The following is a 22,103-nucleotide window of genomic DNA, read 5'->3' as shown; positions in this document are numbered from 1 at the left end:
AGACACCAAAATAAATGATTGAAGAGAGGTCTGTGAGGATATCTGAAGCCACTGCTGTTACCCACTATTACATAATGAATCAATATAGAAATACAAACAGCCAAATCGTGTTGAACAGAAGCGGAAAAAAGGAAATAAACCCTCAATGAAGCACTAGACTTGCTGCATCGCAAAGCTCCTAAATAAATCTGTCGTACAAATGCGTGAGTCTTTGTATTTTGCATTAATATTTATTCCAGGTGTTCTTTGGAAATCATCTAAATTGCTTCTATTTGTGTATTACATTGTTTTCTACTCTTGAAATAACATTGTATTTTACCTAAACAACAAAATATGATTTGTTATTAAACCCAACTTTTGAAAGTGGGAAATGGAAAACTCTAACTGAGTCAAATTGAAAGCTGTACACCTGTTTAAGGTCTGAGTGGAAATGATTATTGGATTATATAAATGTACTTGGAGTAAACAATGCAAGAAAATATAAGTCATAATTGCATTGAGCCATAGAAAATGTATTTTCTCATCTTCTTTCTTTGTGTACACAATGGGAGCTTTGATCGCTGAGACTTTCCATGTTACATGTGTTTTTCAAAAAGACCTCTCACTTGGCGTGGTTACTGTCAAATGGATTCACAGTGCCAGACTTCCGTTTGTGATCATGGGTTTAATATAACCTTCGTAAACACCTGCTGAGATTCATCCTGCACCGTGCAACTAAACTGAGCAAAATGAATTGTGCACGAACCCTTCTGATGTTGATCTGTGTTAGCACTCCTTTACATCTCAGCAGATATGCATCATTGGAAGTTGCTTTAGCTTCTACCATAACATTCAAAGTTAAACAATAAGCCAAATTAATTCAAACTGAAGAAAAAAGTCTAAATGTACCGAGTCACCAGAGTGCAATGTTTTGTTTTTATTATCCTGTAGTTAAATCCTGCCTCACTCTCACTTTATCACACAGGCATGTTGATTAAGTCTCTAATTTGTAGCAGTGAAAAGAGGTAGGGGATGGTGTGTGTGTGTGTGTGTGTGTGTGTGTGTGTGTGTGTGTGTGTGTGTGTGTGTGTGTGTGTGTGTGTGTGTGTGTGTGTGTATGTGTATGTGTATGTGTATGTGTATGTGTATGTGTGTGTGTGTGTGTGTGTGTGTGTGTGTGTGTGTGTGTGTGTGTGTGTGTGTGTGTGTGTGTGTGTGTGTGTGTGTGTGTGTATGTGTATGTGTATGTGTGTGTGTGGTACAAAATATGAGCCAGTCATTGCAGAGGATTAATACGGAGAACATTTCTGTTTTACATTACTTCATTAGGCTCCCTTTGATAACCTTTCATTTCATATTATTAGTTTTATTTAATCCCGGACCCTGTCTGAGCGGCTGCTTGCAAGAACGGCAAGACGGCGAAAGCCTTTGGAGAGGCAACTCCTCTACAAGTGTAGGGCTGCGTAATTAAGCAATAAGCCACGAGAGGCTCCGCTTTACACTGATTTCTGAACAGCTGCTGTGAGATGAGTTGCTAAGCACGACCTGTTAGCTTTACTAGAAATCAGGGTAAAGTACAACCTTCATTGATTTACTGCCTACATAAAATAAGGCTTCAAAGATAACCATGAAATTGATGTTTTATAAGATATGATAATTAATAATTAAAGTTAGGACCCCTTTAATACTGCATGGTTTTTGGTAACAGCCATTCAATATGTTCACATTATTTGATAAATTATCTTCATACGTTAGTCTGCCATCCTAAAAAATATTTAAATTACCTACACATGAGGGATTCCCAGAAAGTCACTTTCAACAGTACTTTAAGTTACTCCTAATGCCAACCAAACAGCTACTGCTGCTACAACATTAAAATCAGTCAACCGTCTAAGAGCAACTGTGTCTTTTCTTGTAAAGCAGTCACAAGGAAATGCAATCTATTTGTCACTGAGCTTTCTGTTGCCTGTGATTATTAATCAAAAATGCATCTGCAAAACAATACAGTGTAGGTTTGCAGGGGCTGCATTTTAAACAGATGCACCACCTGCTCCTCTGTTGTATATCTGACAGTGTAGCTGCTGGAGGAGTTTACTGCATTATAAAAACACTTGCTGTTACCAACAGGAAACAGCAGTGCTGCAAAGTCAAACTGGACTTAAATCAAAGTAATTATAACTTTAACTAACTTCACATAAGACACAAAATATGATCAGGTTATAAAGATTTATTTGCTCCAATATATTCATAGACCCAATCAATATATTTGAAGAAACACATTGGCAAGGCCCAGGCGGTGAACTGGCACCCCTCCAGCTACCACCACTTTTTTTGGTCCGATCCGGACGTGAACCGGCGACTCCTCGGTCCATAGTCCAAGTCCCTACAGACTGAACCACTGCCGTCCCTTTTACTTTAGTAACATAGTGACATCACTATGTAACACTCACGATTCTATTGTCTAGTGTTCCAACACATTGTACGTGATAGGCTAAGGAGCGGTACATCCTTAAACTGCTGTCCAATCACAACAGAGCCAGCTAACCAATCAGAGCTGACAGGGCTCTGGTTTCAGACAGACAGTCTGAAAGGCAGTATGAGAAAAATAAAGACCTTTTTGAACATTAAAGCATGGAGACAGTAGAGACACTAAATACAAATATGAACCTGAAAATCAGCAGAATAGGGCTCCTTTAATCTAAACGATTTTACTATAAAATTCCATGTTCTGTTTTAAAAACTGAAGAACAAAACGGGACCAGCTGTGATCCTCAACAAATGGAGTGTTACATGAAAGCATGTTGCTAATTCTTTCCGCTCAATCTCCACCCCATAATCTACCCGTAGGCATTAATTATTTCTTTCTTTGCGGGGGGTATGGTATGTGTTATTGTCGCTTCCCATTCCCCTTTATGCATTCTTAATGGTGGACTGTGGAAAGTGACAAGGTCGGAGACCAGACACCTAATTTTCGCTGTCCATAACTGCTTTCATATACTAATGCATCTATTCAAGTTGACTGACAGAGGGACATTACATACGTTGGTTGAAAGCTGCAATTACCTAGATACCCAATAAAGCGATCCCATAATGCATTAATGGTCTCCGCTTGTCATCTTTTGCTCATACTTACATATAATTGAAATGCGAGGCTTTCAATTTCACATCAGTTGTCACCAGAACATGTGTCCCAAGCCTCGCTCATTACAAGCTGCATCACACACAAAACACATGTATTAAATAAGGACCTGTGACATTATGTCCAAGTTCTGCTGCGGAAAGAAAACATTTGATTGTCACAGAAGAACTCATCTATTTTCAGGAGCAGTATTTACTGCATTGTTTTGCTATACTCTTTTCCACTTTAAATTATAACCCTTACAACTGGTTTTCATAGAGGTAAAATGAGTAATCACACTCTCCCTTAAAACAATAACTGGCTGATGTGTCCCTCCTCTCAGTTAATGCGTCCGCCGGATGGCATTTAGTCACTTTTGAATAAATAGATTATGTTTTCAGATTGAAAGAGGATATGAGGGCGCACTAACAATTTCCAGTACATCCAGCTTTTTGAATTGCTGGCCATCTGTTTGCCAAAACTGAAGTTTTAACAAGGGCTGTCAAAATATCAGCAATGACATGGATATAAATATTCACAATAAAGTGGTCATCTATGTGAATTTTAACCAGATCAAATTATACATCACTGTTTGAAGTGTCAAGTAAATCCCTATATTTATAAGTCTGGAGTAGCATCCCTCCTCCTTCTCTTCCCCCCGGCAAATGGTAAATCTGTTTACTGCTGATAATCTTATCATATTCAGATTTCACTCATCATCCTGTCCCGGCAGATCTACATCTCTTATATTGATCAGCCCTGTGATATAATGAAAGCCTATCTAAGCTCTCAATCTTCTTGTCTGCAGGGCTGAAGATCCGCGAGGTGATGATCAACGTGTCCCGTCAGCAAGTGGAGGACTTCCATGGCCCAGAGGATTACTGGTGTCTGTGTGTCGCCTGGAGTCACCTGGGAACCTCCAAGAGCCGCAAGGCGACCGTGCGCATCGCCTGTAAGCAACATGTTACTTTGATACCAGACTGACCTTATTGTTCTTGAAAAGGTTATCTCTCCGGCTATTGGCATGATTTTGCAGAAGCAATCATTGCATCATGTGTGAGCGGAAGGTCACACAAGAAACAAAATGTCTTCATGCTGCTGTGGTTGTTCTTTAATGCATGTTCTTTATTCTCTTTTCTAGACCTGAGGAAGAACTTTGAGCAGGACCCCCAAGGCACAGAGGTGCCTCTGAATGGCATGATTGTGTTGCACTGTCGTCCCCCAGAGGGAGTGCCTGTGGCTGAGGTGAGGGCTTCTTGCACTTCAAACAAGTAACATTTTCTCCTGTGTTGCCTGGAGAGGAGCAGTCATCTGTCTGCTTTTCTTACAGTGTAACTCTGTATTCATGATACGTTGTTTTGTTACTCTCCAGCCCCAGACGCATCTGCACATCTCTTCAGTTTAAAGCTGCAGTTGATGAGCTGAAGATGCAATTTGTTTAGCTTTCTCTGGCTCGCTCTGCTCAAGGAAGAGATATTATTCATATACTGGGAGTAATAACCAACCATGTGCATCACTATGTCCTCTTTTCGCAATGTTCTCTGGTAAAAGTATGTATCTATGACTTATTTAGATGCCATGTATTAATTTCACTCTCGGTATCATCCTCTCGCTCCCTCCTTGGAGATTTTTTTAGTGTGTGTTTGAAAGGGAGAGCCTGTCATTGCCATTTTAATTTTTACTTTGAATATAAAATGAGGATCTTGCGGACAGTCCTGTTGTGCGGCGCTCTGATGTTGTGTGCCTTCATGTGAAGGCTCAGCAGGCAGAGATGTCAATATCAAAGCCTGTGTGCCCAAGCACTGAGGCTTTGCATTTACTTTAAGACACAGTCCGTGGTCCATACGTAAACAAAATGACAGCGACTCTCAGAGCACAGGAATGAAACGCTGCTATTACTCCCAAAATGTGGAATTGTCTATACATGCACTGACTTAAAGGTTGGGTATTCTTTATCATGCTAAAGCCTTGTTTACATTAGTTCTGTTATTAGACAGTCGAACCAAAATGTATGTTTGTATCTTAATTTATGATCAGTTAAAAAAAACATACACAATATTGTTTATCTGTATGTCAAACTTAATTATTATAACAGTCAGAATAAGGGAGGTAAAACATGAATTTGATCGATAGCATTATAATAATATTCTATTGATGATAATCATAATGATATTTTAAATTCCTTGGTCCACAATAATTCTGTAGTGAAAGTCTGAAATTGTGTTTTTCATGATTATTAACAGCACGTTGCTATTTGCTGTAAAAAAATATATATTCTCAAAGATGACCATACACTCTTTCCACAGCACACGTGAAGGATCTGTGTGTCTGTGTGCGTGCCTGGAGTGTGTGTGGCGCATGATGAATGATTCAGCTCTCACAAATGGAGCATTGGTGTACCACTAGTTTCCCCGATGCATTGTGGTCATCAAATAGGCAACTCCTCATGCATTCATTAATGCGACTGGCTAACAAAGAGAATAGTGATAGTAAATAATGCAGGGACAAATCCAGCTCTCTCTAGTATGACTGGCATTAGGAAAATGCTCATTGTGAGTTGGGGATGGCTGTACTTTTCTTTCTTCCGTGACTTTAGGCTCTGCTGAGAGGTTAAAGCCTGTTTTTGTAATCAGCTCTGTGAAATTTGGCTCAGAGAGATGCTGTAGCTCAGCCACATTTTGAGTTTAAGGAATTGAGGTCATGGTGCAGTGTGATCTGCTGAACCACATGTGTATTCTGAGGCATATTTATTTTGGTCATAATATTTATTAGGGTTTCTCATAGTCTTGTAATTGGCAACGGATCCTGATGGCAAAATCAGAGTTTAGCAGAGTTGTCCGGATGCAAAGGAAATGAATTCCAACTTTGCATGCTGTTTTAAGACACAAACGCTGTAGAGCCGACTTTACAGCTTGAAATCCCCTTATGTCGCTGCTCTCCTCATGTTCTCAGAGGCAACACTAACAGTGAGAGAGGGAAGAACTTTATCCGCATCTCGCTGTAACTAAGCCACACAAGAGTGTACTGGGCTTCTGTGTAGGATGTTAATGAAAATCACAGAATGCTATATTATCTGTCCCAGCAGTGATAGAGGCAATAATCTGTGCACACTGTAAATCCGACCACAGAGGATATATCACAGTAAAACAGCTTAAGTCTGCTTCAGTTTATTGGTGACAAGAGTCAAGATGGCCAAATCTTTTGGCTCTGCTTTTTATAGACATTGAGCCGCTAAGAAAACTGATTATATGCACTGTGATGTTGGAGTTATTAAATTGTTTGCTCTGTTTAGGGAAAGATAATCACGTAATGATTTTTCTTAAAGGCAAACCGAAATTTAAATCCCCTCTTGCTAAGCAGTCAATATTGAAAGTCAAAACGTAATTACCAAAATAAAAACAGAGCCCACAAGTCAAAGCCGATGCTGTGAGTTTTACAGAGGTCTGTGTTCATCACAACAACTTGACCCATGAGAAACTAATGTGAGACTCAGAAAAAAACTGAGTGCGAGAGCTGCCAATGACTCAGCATATGTTAAACTAACAGAAGTGAAAAGTACAACAAGTTAAACCAGTGCTAATGCTAAACTAAGCTACCTTTAGCATGGAAGCTAGGTAGCCTAGCCACTTTTTGAAGATATTACACTTTGAAAAGCACCTTTCAAATGCTGTCAATGTTTATTTGGACATATAAATAAAATCCCTAAACCGACAAAATACACCTAAGAAACATCTGGTAATAATGATTGGGGAATATATGCTTATGAAATGCTCCAGGCAGCTGCACAATCAAATTGACAGCATGTCTCATAGCAACTGCTGTCATGAGAAATGTTCATCTAGGCCTAAAGCTTAGACACAGTATCCACAGGTATGTCAAAAAACAGTTTAAACTCTATCAAAATTGTGAGATATGGAGAAGGAATAAAGTATTGTAGTTTATATCTTAAAAATTGAGGAGAATGTGTTGTAGTTAAAAGTAATAAAGTCTGTTCTATAATATAAATTCTAAGAGGATAAAGATCATGGCCGTGATAATGACTGCATAATTAATGTAGCTCTAAGAAAACAATTAGGGCACCATCAGGGAACATAACTGTCACAGAAAATTACACTTTTTTATTTACAACTCTAGAGTTTATAGCCTTGCAAATGAGTGATTAGTTGCAGTAGCTCAATAAAATGCCATATACTCATTTAAAATACATGTACTGGAGGTGTGGCGGATAGCAACTGAAGCATGAGTCTGGAACAACATGCCCTATTTCCAGGCCTTGGATATATTAAATATTTATAAATATTATTATATGTTTTGATTTAGGAGGGATTGGTCACAACCTGGGAAAGTAATTATTGTATCCAGTTTGACTGTATGAGAAAACTGTCGAAAATATATTATACAGTACAGCCTAGTTAAAAAGAAAACTATGCAAATAGCTTTTGAGTGTTGCCAGCTCCAAATTACTGGAGTGAAAATTGTGGCTGCCGTTGTAAGGGTAAAAGTTTAGTGGGGTAGAAAAAATAAAGGACTCAAATAACTTTAGAAAAAAACTGTTTTACAATCATTAGCCCCACATTAACCGCCCAAGTATTCTATACCAAGTGTAATTAATCATCAGGCCTCTCATCCAAAGTCATTTGAAGTACTTAAAATGTAATTATTCAGCGATGAACATAACATTTCCAGAGACGGTGAGGAGATAAACCAAGGACACAACAAGGGTTTAGCCACCCCCGCCTCTAGAATATGCTGCTGTCAGATTCGGAGGGCTCATTTGTTTAATGTGATTTCATGAAAGTCGTTGTTGCATTGAGAAAAGGCCATACATGACTGAGGGAAGGCGGAAAGGGTGCAGGGATGAGGGGAGAGGGGGAGGGCGCTTGTTAATGAAACTCAACCTTAATTGAATTGGAAGGAACAAAACCTACTGCAATGCTTTATAATCGTCTCCATGTCGCCTTCACTTCCCATTTAAATGATTGTAAATGTAGGGTGTTACATTTGCTTTCAGAATAATTAAGTGCTAAGGCGTGATGCAGGATGGAATTAAAAGGATTTGAACTGGACAAACTTTTTTGTGTCAGGTTTAAGACACAGATCAACACATCAACAGAACTGCTCGAGGACTGTTAGCTGCTATATTTTAACATCTTCAAAAAGCTTGATAATACTCTGCTCAGAGTTCCAGGGACCCCCTGCCGACCGTGAGTTGCTGCTTTCAATATCATGAGTTTATTTCATTTTATCTCTCCTCAGGGCAGAAAATTGTCTTTTACCAAACAAGACAAGAGTGAAAACTTTCAGAGGGGCACCGTGCGGATCAGTTTTCCTTAGCTTCAGTTTATATGAGCCGCTGTTTGATGGTCAACATGGCGACCTTGACACTGCGTAGCCCTGCTACCAGCAGACTGCCGTGAGGCCTGGTTGGCTGGGTTAGGTGTGGTGTAGTTCAACACTGGTTGCTGCTATCTAAGTGGAACAAATTTGCCAATTAAGCAAATCCATTTCCTGTTCTCCCCAGGCATTGGCTTATCAGGCTCATATGAGTCTGTCCTGTCCCTGCCTTCACATCAGCATGTGCATCTCTCTATCGCTTTACCCTGAAGGGGAGATTCTAGGACCAACTTAGAATGCAAATCGCTCTTTGGGTTTATACACTTCCTACAGCAAAGACAGTTAAAAAAAAAAGGGGGGGGGGGCAGAGTGTGAGAGATAAATCAAAGCCAAAACATGAGACAGAAAAAACATCCAAAGTACAAGAAGATTATTTTAATTTACTTAAGCCTAAGAATTCCCTGAGATAAGGGGCCCCGAAAATGAACACTCGCAACCAAAGAGCCTTCACATGTGTTTTACTCCTACGATCAGAGAGCGAACAGAGGGACAATTAGTTTGGAAGTTACAATGAAGAAATAACTTCAGTTTTGGTTCTTCTTCTTTTTCTGTGTACACATTTGTACAGTTTCACGGTCAGTGGCTGATTGTAACTAAATACATGAACTCAATTAACATACTGAAGTATGACTTTGAAGTACTAGCACTTGAGTATTTTCATTTTATGCTGCTATATATATTTTTACTCCGACACAATTATTTGATAGCCTTAGATACTTACTTATTTTGAGGATTCAGATTATTTTAAAAAAAGAATTAAAAAAACAACCAAGAAATTATGATTTATTGTTGTAGATTAAACTACTGTCGAGACACACCCTTATAATTTTATCTGCTAATAACTGAATTATATTATCTGAAATGTGCCGTTTTGTATAACGAGTACTTTTACTTTTGATGAGTTGAGTATATCTTCATACTAACACATCCTTTTACTTGACGTAGTACTCTGAATCTAGGACTTCATTTGCAACAGATTATATGTACACTGTGCTATAACTACTTTTACTTTAGTGAAGGATCCGAGTAATTTGTTCACCACTTTTCCCAATATGGGTGCTGGTAATAATTGTATGGCCTTCCTATTTATCAAAAAAAAAAAAAGCTTACATTATTTTACCTCTAATTAATTTCAAATCAAAATATTATCTTGCCGGAAATGTAATTGTATTTTGTGGTGGTGAAAACACATGCCCTCATGCTTATATGAATACAGGGACAGAGAGTGTCACAGACGCGTTGCATTTTAAACACTTCAACCGTTTTGCAGAGAGGGCAGCGGTCCTCAGTGAAGGGCAGATCAGTGCCGCAGTGATCAATACAAACACAGCTCACTTGCTATCAATACCAACTCAAAAGGATTGATTAGAAACTTGTTGTCTTTTAAGTGTGCTTGCAAGGTTGTGATGGACATAAAATGCACTTAAAGTGCATGTTTGTGCAACTGAACATACTCTGGTGACACAAAATCCCAGAAGTCCCCACCACAGCCATCCTCTTGTAGTCTGGTTTGTAAACATTTCAGTTTGCAATTGAATTAATTAGATCTCTAAAATGGCTTGTTTGTCATTATTCCTTTTAACACTAAATAAATACTCATTTTTTCTTTAATTAGAATTAGGTTGGATTTTCTTTGTTGGTAAAGAAATTAGGCTTCAGTGTAGCCACCCATTATGATGCTTCATGGCTCACTGTTTGATTTGCTGATATTACAGGTATGATGCCTAATGATCCAATGACAATTAAGGCATTAAATCTAATTTTTTAACTCACTATTGTAAATGTATTATCTCAACATGAGTGGTGTTGGCTGTGATTTGAGGAAAAACTGCTAAAAGAGGTGTGTAAATATTTAACTTTAGTAGCAGTGCAGAAATACTTGCATACAAGTCCAGTTTTCTTTTTTTCTGTAAAAGCACAGTATGGCATCAAACAAACCTTAATAAAGAAACATACTCAATATGCAGAATGGCACCTTTCAAAAATGTATAAATGCTGCAACCAATCAAGGTAGGGCCGGTTTAAACTTATGATGCTGTTGGGTGGCTCTTATCCATGATATTACATAATTTAAGTAAATTATATTTTGCATTAAGAATCTACACATAGCAACTAAAGCTGTCAAATAGTTGTGGTGGCATACACAGTACAGTTTAAACTTCTGAAATGCAGTGGAGTAGAAGTATGACATAACGAAGAATTTAAATATTCAAGGAAAGTTCCTAGAAATTGTACTTTAATTCAGATCTTTAAACTTCACCTGGGATAGAGTTTTTCTTAGCTATAATTTATCATTTCTGTAACACTACCTGCAAGGGATGGATGACCTTTCACCGACAACATCACATAATGCTATTCAATTTCCATCCAATAAAACTACCATAATGAAGTTTATAATGATTTAAAGTTGTTTCTCATATAACTTCTGGTTAAACTCAAGGGTAATAAAGGAGTGCATAAATTGTACTTTCTTGTATTGCATTATCATAATGTATCCCTCTTTTGTTCACCACCTTTAGCCTGCATACATACAGGTCTATTTGTAACACAAATTAATGCACAGCAATTCTACTTTAACTTTATTGTCCCAAAGGAGATATGTCACTTGTTGCCAGGTTAAACATAGAACACAGAGGAATGTGGGCACACAGACTCAGGGACTAAAGACAAACATTTATCTGTGGCACATTGTTAATGAGTTTTTTTTTTTAAATGTACTTCTCTGCAGTGCTTTATTAACTGATTTATGATGCAAAATAGTCAGCAGCTGCACACTTAACCACCTCATTATGTTGACTTGCTAGCTTGTGATAGGAACTAGATTTCTCATTGAAAATAAATGTTTGTAGTGTAATAAACTGGAGCATGTCCTGAATTCTCCCTGTAGGCAATACATTTAGTTGTAGTCAGTGTTTCCTGAGGTTTCAAGGTTTCAAGGTTTTATTGGTAATATGCACAGCATATACAACGTATATGTTGGCAATGAAAATCTTATATCCCATGCTCCTCCAACAACTCAACATACATGGTGCAAATAAGATAAATAAAATAGTGCAAAAAGAGAGAAGAATATTTACAATAACAACAATAAAGATTTGAGGATGTGAAATATATACATATGTGGAATACATTGAAAGTATTTAAATACTTTACTCTGTTGAATGAGGAGGTATGGACAGATGCATATATTATGTATAACAGATGTATATGGCAGATATGTATAATATATAGATATGTGTACTATAAACAGATATGTATGGCAGATGTGTATAATATATTAATGTATGTATGTGTACTATAAAAAGATGTGAGTAGACATTCACAGAGCTCAGGAGTTCAGCAGTCTTATAGCCTGTGGTATAAAACTGTCTCTGAGTCTGGTGGTCTTGGTCCGGATGCTGTGGTACCGTCTGCCAGACGGCAGCAGAAAGAACAGATTGTTGCTGGGGTGATGGGGGTCCTTTAATATCCTACCGGCCTTCTTCCTACACCGCTGGGTGTAGAGGTCCTCCATGGATGGCAGCTCCGTCCTGGTGATGTGCTGAGCAGTTTTCACCACCCTCTGTAGAGTCTTACGGTTGAGGGCGGTGCAACTGCCATACCAGGCGGTGATGCAGCCAGTCAGGATACTCTCGATGGTGCACCTATAGAAGTTGCAGAGTATCCTGGAGTCCATGTTGAACTTCCGCAGCCTGCGGAGGAAGAAGAGCCGCTGTCGAGCTGTCTTGGATATGACCCTGGTGTGATGTGTCCATGTCAGGTCCTCACTGATGTGAAAAGGTGACACATTATCCACCTAAAATATTAAGTGCAATACACACTGTATGGTTGGGTAGTGACCAATAATTCAAAATACAAAGTTCCAAGGCCACTTCACTCGCTTTTAAAACGTCCAAATACCTTAGTCACGGGTATGCGCCTTGAGGGTTTTATTCACTAGATATTCCATAGATCCGTTGGCTGTCCACTACCAACTTACAATACTTTAAATACAAACATAAACCTTGTCAGTCCAAACAAAACTATACAAAAACAGTATAATAATTACTTGTGATTATCCAATTAATTTAAGTTAAATTCAAAGACTATGCAACTGTCTCTCCAAACATAAATATTAACCATAAATAATAATACGCTTAAATGGCTCTTACAGGTTGGTTCTCGCTACCTGTCAAGAACAATCTTGCATCTTCTTTATTTTGTGCTCCAGCTGAATACATGTTGAGAAAACAAAGGGTTGGGGATTAATTTTCTATTCAGTGAATTCCGTTTTTTATTTCTCTAACACAGTTGTTTAATGTCACCTGCTGCCTTTAAGTTATTTCCAAGTCAATTGAACATCCTTTACTGAGTAGAGATAGCAAGTTGTGCTTGAATTGATACAGTACTTACAGTGACCTTACAACGCTGAACTTGTATGATTATAAAAGTTTCTCTTATCTAATAGTTGGTGACCAATAGCTTTATCCACATTTAATTAATGTGACCTTTTCTTACAGCATTGCAACACATTCATGTTGCTTTAATTTAAAATAATGAAGAAAGGGTGAAGACAGAAAAGTTAGGCATTGTAAGCCTGGAGCTGCAGAGTCTTATTTTGGGGTCAAACCTGTTTTTAAACAGACTTACCATTGTCTCTCTGTGACACCAGGGATGCCTTTTTTAGGGAGAATCTTTTTGAATACTGCAGACAATATGCAGACCGTGAATAATGTGACCCTGGTAAAAACAACCTCTGTCAGACATTCATAAAAGAGGCTGCTGCATTGCTTTCAGAGAAGAAGATAAAGCAAAACCTCCCACATATCAAGGTTAATGCCCTACTCTCCAAACACTAAACAGGGCAGCAGTGAATTAGAGAAGGAACACTTTGTAAAAATTAGAAGAACAGCTTTGTTCTTTGTCATTGTTCGGATGGATGGATAGATGGGTGATGGATAGATAGATAGATGGATAGATGGATGGATGGATGGATGGATGGATGGATGGATGGATGGATGGATGGATGGATGGATGGATGGATGGATGGATGGATGGATGGATGGATGGATGGATGGATGGATGGATGGATGGATGGATGGATGGATGGATGGATGGATGGATGGATGGATGGATGGATGGATGGATGGATGGATGGATGGATGGATGGATGGATGGATGGATGGATGGATGGATGGATGGATGGATGGATGGATGGATAGATAGATAGATAGATAGATAGATAGATAGATAGATAGATAGATAGATAGATAGATAGATAGATAGATAGATAGATAGATAGATAGATAGATAGATAGATAGATAGATAGATAGATAGATAGATAGATAGATAGATAGATAGATAGATAGATAGATAGATAGATAGATAGATAGATAGATAGATAGATAGATAGATAGATAGATAGATAGATAGATAGATAGATAGATAGATAGATAGATAGATAGATAGATAGATAGATAGATAGATAGATAGATAGATAGATAGATAGATAGATAGATAGATAGATAGATAGATGGATGGATGGATGGATGGATGGATGAAGTGATTGCAGAAGTTATTCTTTTTGAAGCACATAAAAGCAAAATAAAACTTGGAATGATGAAATCCCAAGATAATGGTACATTCTGTATGTTTGTAATAAAATGCACTTTTTTTCCCACCACGAAAGGTTTAAACAGACTGCTTTAGTAGATTCAGGGTAGCAGCTGTGGAGAAAGTAATATAGCATGGATGGCAACACAAGGGTTGATTAGGCATTGAAGGTATAAATCGTCTGAGGCAAAAAATATAAAGACCAAGATTGATGGAATGACCAATGCAGCCCACCAGTGTGGTTCCTTTGTTTGTCTTGACGGCTGTGGAGCCAAATGATGAAAAGACTTAAATTAAAGGCACATGATGAAAGACTTCTTGGGCCATCAAAGGATAAAAAAAAAAAACGATTGTGACAACATGACTCCTGATTTATTGATTTCCCAGCTAAATTTTTTCATCCAGGGTGCTTCGAAAGAGCAAAGCAATCTCTGAGTTGGTTGGTTGTTGTTATATTCCCCTGGCAAATGGTCACACACAAACACACTGGAGTACAACCCCATGCACAAACACATGGAGCTACCAGTGGGGCGGAGTTTTAATCCTCAAATACACTGCCATAAATCAAACCCCACTCCCTCATGCCCCAGCTCGTCTCTCTCAATGAAAAGCTCAAGCCAGTAGCACATTAATAGCAATTTACAGGTCCAGCCATGCGAGCAGAGGAGCATCAACACAGCATCCTTTATTTTGTAATTCCTTATTACTTTTGCCCACTACACAGGCACTGAATTGGCAAAGAGTAGGAGATGTGTCCTACTGCATCACTGGTTCTTCGTGTTCACGCTACCTTAAAAGACCCGAGCTGTTTTTTTATATGCATTTTTTATTTCTCTTTGCTATTTGGGCTTATTGGAACCTGATAAGTATAAAAACTAAGTATCATCTTTTGACATGATGTACTTTTAGAGAAAAATGATGTCCACATATGTGGACACTCGGTCTGAATTTCCATAAAACACATTAAAGTCACCTTTTTGTAATAGAGTGAAAAACTATTTTATTTCAACCTTGAACACAGCAGTTTTTTCAACTTTCAACTATTGTTTGTGTTTTGAACATCATTGTGAAAAAACACAACAAAATGAAGAAAAACAAAACATTTTTGCCCCCTTTGGAGAGTCACAGTTACAGTATGTGTTATGTGAAATTTTGCATTGCAGCAGTGTGTGTGTGTGTGTGTGTGTGTTTGTGTGTGTGTGTGTGTTGTGCTGCAGTGTATGTGTGTCTATGTGTGAAAGGCTGTGTAACAGTTGCGATCGCCTTGCAAGCACAAGAACACTTTGCAGGTCACACAACGCACTCGGGTTCTTCCAGTGCAGCCTGCTACCCTGCAGCGCGCCGCGTTCTTCAGGCTGATCATCTCTGGGAGATGGGCATTCGCCCTCCTGCGGACCGAGACATGGGGCACTGCCGTCACAGGACGTTTGTTCCCTTGATTTGAGTTGTCTTCTTCCTCTGACTGTTCAGAGAGGTCTGCATGGCTTCCTTGACCGTGATGCTGGGCCAAGAGGGTCGTAGCAATTTCTGTACGGAACTCAAGGAACTGCATGATGCTCTTCTTTGGTGCAGCACATATTGCGAGGTCTTTGCGGTAGAGTAGCCAGCTGTTACCTAAAGCCAGATCTGTGAAGTGCATTAGCATCCGCATCGTCCACTTCTTAGTACGGGCGCTCATGCGATAGTAGCTAATCATTCTATCGATCAAATCCACTCCACCCATCTTGAGGTTGTACTCACGGACAATGCTTGGTCGCGAGACAGTCACATACTGTTTCAATTTCTTGTCCCAGCGCTGGCAGGTGTCTTCAGGCTCTGTGCCATGAACACCAGACATCATCAATACTGGTTTGTTGTCATACCACTTCACTACACACAACTTTCCGTCTTCAGTGGAAAGTTCTGATGAGGTACCTCTTCCTGTGTTTTTCATGGTTTTGTCAGAGGGTAGCTTCTCCTTCGCGCCAGCGAGTCTGTTCTTCATTATTGTACCAGTAATGTACATCTCCTTCTTCATCATTTGTTCCACACCTCGGATGCTTGTGAAGAACCGGTCACAATACACTTTTGTGCCACGATGCAGAGTTTGACACAGACGAGCCAAGACTAAGCCTCCCAACCCCAGGCCCACCTCTTCTTCGACCTGCTCAAGCAGTGCACCTGTACCTTGATACAGATCAAAGTCCAGCACAATGCCATCTGCTGTAGCACAAACGAAGTTCTTGATGCCAACTGGGTTTGGCTTCATTGGCAGATATTGTCTGCATGGACAGGCTCCTGTGAAAGGAATCATCTGCTCATCAATAGATGCGCATTCAGGTCGATTCTGAGACTTGCAGGGATGAACCTGTATCTGTCCCTGTCCCTGAACCTGTCAACAAGTGTTGTAAATAAGCATTTTGCTTCCTATCCTTCACCTAGCCCTTAGGCCCTGCCTAAAATAAACAAATATCCACTGGGTCTTGGCTAACCATTATTTGCACCACGGAGACGTTTACGTCCTCTGCTGTGCTCAGTGGGCTGAGGAATGGGGTCCTCATCATCACTACTGTCATCCTCATCCTCACTGCTGCTTCGCTCCTGTGTTCGGGGTTGGTAATTGGCATCCAGGATGGGATCATCGTTGTCAGACAAGTCTTCCAAATCTGAGTTGTCTCCATCATTTAGCCAAAATTGCTCCAATGCTGTTTGCACAGAAAAACGCTCTGGAAATAAAAACATGAAAAAATCAAATACAAACCAATGTCATTTATATATGTATGTATTTCTTTGTTATTTATTTCACTGGGACAGCTTTTCAACTGCACCAGAGATAGCTATAAACAACTCTAGCTATTAGCTATAGCAAGGCACATTTTTACTAGCATATTAACATTTTTAACCCAACTAATTTATGTATTTATGTATGTATTTAGTTATTTAATTGTTATTTATTTCATTGGGACAATGTACAGCTTTTTAGCTGCACCAGAGTTAGCTATAAGCTATTTTACTCGTGCACATTTTTGCTAACATATTAGCATTTTTGACCAACCTAAGTCCCTATGTACACATACGTGTACATCATGTTTAGCAGCATACCAAATTGTTATTTTCACACATTTTTTGTCAAATTTGCATGTCATGACAAACGTACAATGCTTTGATAAATATCTAAATCAGAAAAAGCCTTGAAATATGATAGGACTTCTTACCTTGTCGAGGTTTGTGTTTGGAGCTGCCACTTGAATTATCCCTTGTGTTTGCCGCCATTTTTAATTCTTACCGTAGTGTGTTGTACTCTTCTGACACCACCAGATGACAGTGTAAGTGTCCACATACTTGGCCATGAGGCGACAGTTCAGCAGAATTAACGACTGTGGTCATATGACCAAAAATGTGATGTCCACGTATGTGTACGCCAGGTCCTAGGAGGTTAAATAACCCTATATTTCATCAAGACTCATCTTAATAAATGTACACTCGTTCATATTAACATTAATTCCTGATTTAACCTAGCTTAGTTTATAGTCACTCACCGACAAGGCGTACCAGTCCTGACCATCAATTGAATGAAAACAACAAAAGGGGGAGGCACCTTGTGGCGAGTCGTGCATATACACACACACAGGTCGGAAACCAAGTATACAAAATAAACCTTAATATAACATGAAAGATATTACAGCAATCAGTTACAGTAACCTGGTTTGATTACAATATAAATATAAACATAACTCTTCCTATCACTTATAAATATATATATATATATATATATATATATATATATATATAGCAATAGTTTCCTCTGCTGGAAAGTTCTACACCCATACAATCCATGCAATGCTGTTTAGAGCTTTCTTTTGTCTGTAAATGGTTCAAAGAAATGGATACTTTGCTAAAATAGTCTGGGTATATGTATAGCAAATTGGACATTTTAGCTAACAGCAATGATGAACATGTTGGATATAGTTGGTTAAAAACAAGGAATAACAGTATGAACATGTCATAGCTTAAAGCTAGTTTTACGCTAGTAGCTAAAGATAATAATTTATCAAGTATAGTTAAGTTATGGATGACAGTTGAATAATTAAAATAAAAACTAGTATAAGCGGTTCAAATTGTTAGCTTAACGTAATAAACAGTAGTCAGGTAGCTAAAAGGAATGTGATACTCATTAGGTAGAAGGCAGAAAGGCTAATGGATAAACGGTTTAAATCATTAGCTTAAAGTAATGACAAATGTTTGTGTGTTGGTTGTGAAAGAACTTTGTAAAACTAACCACTGTTGTCGTATTAATAGTGTTAAATAACATCCACTTAACAATCTATTCATTTCATCCTAAAGTATTTTGATTGATGAAGATGAGGGTGCACATGAGAAGCGCTGCGGCGGCGTGCTACATCATTAGCGTCACCATCAATGGTGGTATCACAGAACAACGGTGTTATGTCATTATACAGAAACAAACTCAAATACAAACAGTTTTCTCACCACTTTCACACATTTACCCAAAACACACTTAACATGAACTGTTATGAGACTCATTCATGTGAGAGGGAGTGTTCTGCTGTGAAGGATCACAACACACACTTAGCTCAGACCATTCCAGAAATGATGATAGAAGGGAGCAGTGTGTTCAAGAACACAACTCTGGGGTGACAAAGAGAATACAGCCTAAAAATGCAAACTCTGGCTACTGCAGATATGTAAGTCATGAAGCCCTACACTATAGTATACTCTATATTAAACCACAACAATCAATATTTGTTTGCACTGATCAGATATTTAATCCATCACATAGTCAAATCTGTTGTCCTCTTTATATATTTAAGTGACACATGCATATACTTTGCTGTTTTTAGGTTGAATGGCTAAAAAATGAAGAAACTCTCAAATCTGCTGGTGCCATCGATACAAGAGGCGACCATAATCTCATCATATCCGAAGCCCGACTCTCTGATTCTGGAAACTATACCTGCGTTGCCAGCAACATCGTGGCCAAGAGACGCAGTGCAACAGCCACTGTTGTAGTCTATGGTAAGATATCATTTTTTTTTTTTTTAAGATGTGTGTTAGTTTAGATTTCACTCTCAATCAAAATGGCATGATAGAAGGAATCTTTAGAGTTGCATTACAGCTCATCAACACAATGTCAGACAGCCTTCATGTCTGCAGCAACATATCAACTTTCTCTACAGAAATAGGCCGTCAAACTGGCACCTCAAGTCATTAATATAAAAAGCTCTGCTCAACCACAGCGTGTGGTCTTTTTTCACACTAGAGTCTAATGAGCAGGTAATGGACAAGTGATCCCTCATGTGTAAAAACAAGGAGACAAAGGCGCAATATTTACAAGAACTCAATTATTAATGGTGGAAAGGCAGTGACGTTGGCTGTCACAACTCCCTGTCTTTTATCTGCCAGTGCTGAACACCTTGCATGGCTCGCTTTGTACAGCTGCAGGCCAGCAAACTGCTCCAGCATTTTTATAGCCCTTTAGAGAGCTCTGCAGAGACCAGGGAAAATAAGAGAAATTATTATGTCATGCTAGCACCACCTCGTTACACACCAGAGGAATACCTTGTTAATTAGACTGTTTTGGTGCTCATTTTTACTGACCTTTCACCGTGTTCTTTTTATTTTTTTCTAGAAGGACATTTAGCTGCTGCAGGAAATCCTCTAATTCTTTCTGACACACCATTGTTGATGCCCATCAATCATTCATTTCCTTAATGCTAATGAAGGCTAGACAGGCTTACTACTCCCAGTAGTCTCTGACAGATGTACAATCGTGGAATACCAGTATTTCTTCCTGTCCTATGACAGACACCAAATGAGCTTATCAGTCAATCATCCCGCATTATTTCAGGCAACAAATCAAAAGAAGTGCACAGAAGGGAAGAAACCATTGATCATATTTCATGAGACACCTTAGGTTTTTTTTCCCACAAGAAATTCTTCGGCACTCTTGAGTGAACCCCTGTGATGCGGTCCCTCTGGTGCAGAAAATCTACCGTAAACCACAGGATGTAGGCCAGCTTTCAATCTTGGAAGTATTTGTTCATTCCTTTCCTTTCATCCTCTGGCACATACAGTGAATGGAGGCTGGTCGTCGTGGACAGACTGGTCTCCCTGTAATGTGCGATGTGGACGCGGTGTGCAGAAACGTTCTCGCACTTGCACAAATCCAGCTCCTCTCAATGGGGGAGCCTTCTGTGAGGGCATGTCGGTACAGAAGAGCACCTGCAACACACTGTGTCCAGGTGAGCAGAAGGACAGAGTCTTCTTTCTGCATGCTGTGGTATTTTTGTTTTGGGTTTTAAGTGTCCTCAAAATCCATTTTCACTCGATTCTTAAAATGGACATGATTGTGCAATAATTTTGAAACATTTCTCATGTGCCTCCTTGCTAAGAGTTAAATTAAAATATTAAAACAAGTCCTATATCTGCCTGTTTAATATGAAACTGTAGCCAGCAGGCAGTTAGCTTAGCTTAGCATACAGTAGGAGGCAGGGGGGAGCCTGGCTCTGTCTAAAGTTAACAAAATTCACCTCCCAGCAATAAAGCTCTTCAATTGATTGCAATATATAACTTGTTTTATACATTACATTGCTCATTTTCTTTTAACGATAACTTATAAATGAGTCATATTGAATATATTGTATATTTTTTTGTCTATATGGTGCATTAAATATATTATTTCCTTTTTTTAATTCATCCTTCAGTCGTGATATTTTCTATACATATTGCCAATTCAATGTTTTAATTTTTAAATGTGTTTTTATTTGTGTAGTGTGAAGGGTGTTACAACTACAACAAATTCAATTAAAATACTAACCTTTATCCTGGAAAGCACAAAACCGCCGATTAATCTTCAAATTGTTTATTTAAATGTATTATTATAGATTCATCAAACAAGATATTACATGCTAATAACAAGCAAGCTTTATTGGTGCATTTAAGCAAATTTCTTTGTTCGAGCTCGCAGTTTCCTTTCGCTTCCAGTCTTTAAGCTAAGCTAAATGAACCATCTGCTTGCCTCAGTTTCAAGCATAACTAATTTTTGACAAGAAAGCAAGTGTGTGTGTTTCCTATAATGATTTCTTTGAGACTGTTCGGCAGCCGACTCTCAACTACCTACCAGTGTCAGCATGTCCTTGAATGCATCAGCATCTAAAGGTTCCTCTCTCCTTGCTCATGCATAACCATGCAATAAAACAGTAAATGTGACAAAAAGGAATAGCAGCCAAATGGTCTCTGTGATTGATTACTCAAGAGCGTTTAAAGCGTCTGTCAGTTGATTTTAAGACCTGTAATTAACCGTGTCGGTCTTAAAGGTAGGAAATCAGTATAAAAGCTTGATGTATACTTTGCAGTTAGTAGTAGTCTCCTCTCCAGCAGTTACATTTAGTGGGAATTCATTGCCCGCCTCCACTGCTGATAGTGTCAGGGGTTTAAATCTGAAGTTTAAAGCAGTGGACCTTAAAACTGAGAAAATGTATGGAGTAAAAAGAGAGGGGGGGGCAAAGAGAGAATTTGAGTGAGGAAAATCAAACTGCAGAATCTCAGGAAGTAAGAAAAAGAGTAGAGCAGCAGTTTTAGTCATCAAAACTTTGCTGTAATCTGCTCTTCCCTAGTGTTTTCCTAGGCAAACCCACATTTATGATTTCTACCACAACACCAGTATAAGTGGAAATCAGGTCTAAGAGAAAAAAGTTATCAGCGAAAGGCAGTGCACTCCAAACATTATCTTCCCTTTGCCAACTGCCTCCTTCTGATGGTTTCTCTCTGAGTTTGAACATAAACAGGGTGCATTTGCGTTTAGATTAGCAGGAAGAAGGGAACCTTTAAAGCATGTGGAGGTGGAAAGGAGGCTTGGTGGAGTATAGCATAAGCAGAGTGTGTTTGTGCTCGGCACAACACGTTGGCACCCTAAGGAGGAAAATATTTTTGTGAAGTTAGTTATGCAGCTGTTTCCTCAAAAGCATTTTGTTATAATTCCCAGGATTCTATAAAATATGATTTAGGCCTATTGTTCAA

At 38.8% G+C, this 22,103-nt stretch overlaps 2 protein-coding genes across 2 annotated transcripts in view; one reads left to right on the top strand and one right to left on the bottom strand.

Annotated features, from left to right (window-relative positions):
- The window catches only part of LOC134868821 (netrin receptor UNC5D-like), a 160,268-nt gene that overhangs the window by 102,714 nt on the left and 35,451 nt on the right, over window positions 1-22,103 (top strand). The window contains 4 exon segments of the mRNA XM_063890131.1: window positions 3,906-4,049; window positions 4,239-4,342; window positions 18,926-19,100; window positions 20,159-20,326. Of these exon segments, the coding sequence (XP_063746201.1) occupies window positions 3,906-4,049; window positions 4,239-4,342; window positions 18,926-19,100; window positions 20,159-20,326 (591 nt within the window).
- LOC134868128 (piggyBac transposable element-derived protein 3-like) lies at window positions 15,290-17,498 on the bottom strand. The gene is made up of 3 exons (XM_063889030.1): window positions 17,279-17,498; window positions 16,556-16,789; window positions 15,290-16,361 (listed from the first exon to the last, which is right to left on the bottom strand). Exons 1-3 carry the CDS (start codon window positions 17,334-17,336, stop codon window positions 15,313-15,315), a joined length of 1,341 nt encoding a protein of 446 aa, XP_063745100.1. The 5' UTR covers window positions 17,337-17,498; the 3' UTR covers window positions 15,290-15,312.

The sequence above is a fragment of the Eleginops maclovinus genome, chromosome 8, assembly GCF_036324505.1.
Source record: "Eleginops maclovinus isolate JMC-PN-2008 ecotype Puerto Natales chromosome 8, JC_Emac_rtc_rv5, whole genome shotgun sequence".
Classification (NCBI taxonomy): Eukaryota; Metazoa; Chordata; class Actinopteri; order Perciformes; family Eleginopidae; genus Eleginops; species Eleginops maclovinus.
Note: the sequence above shows the minus strand (reverse complement) of the source record. Positions and strands in the feature narration are given on the sequence as shown.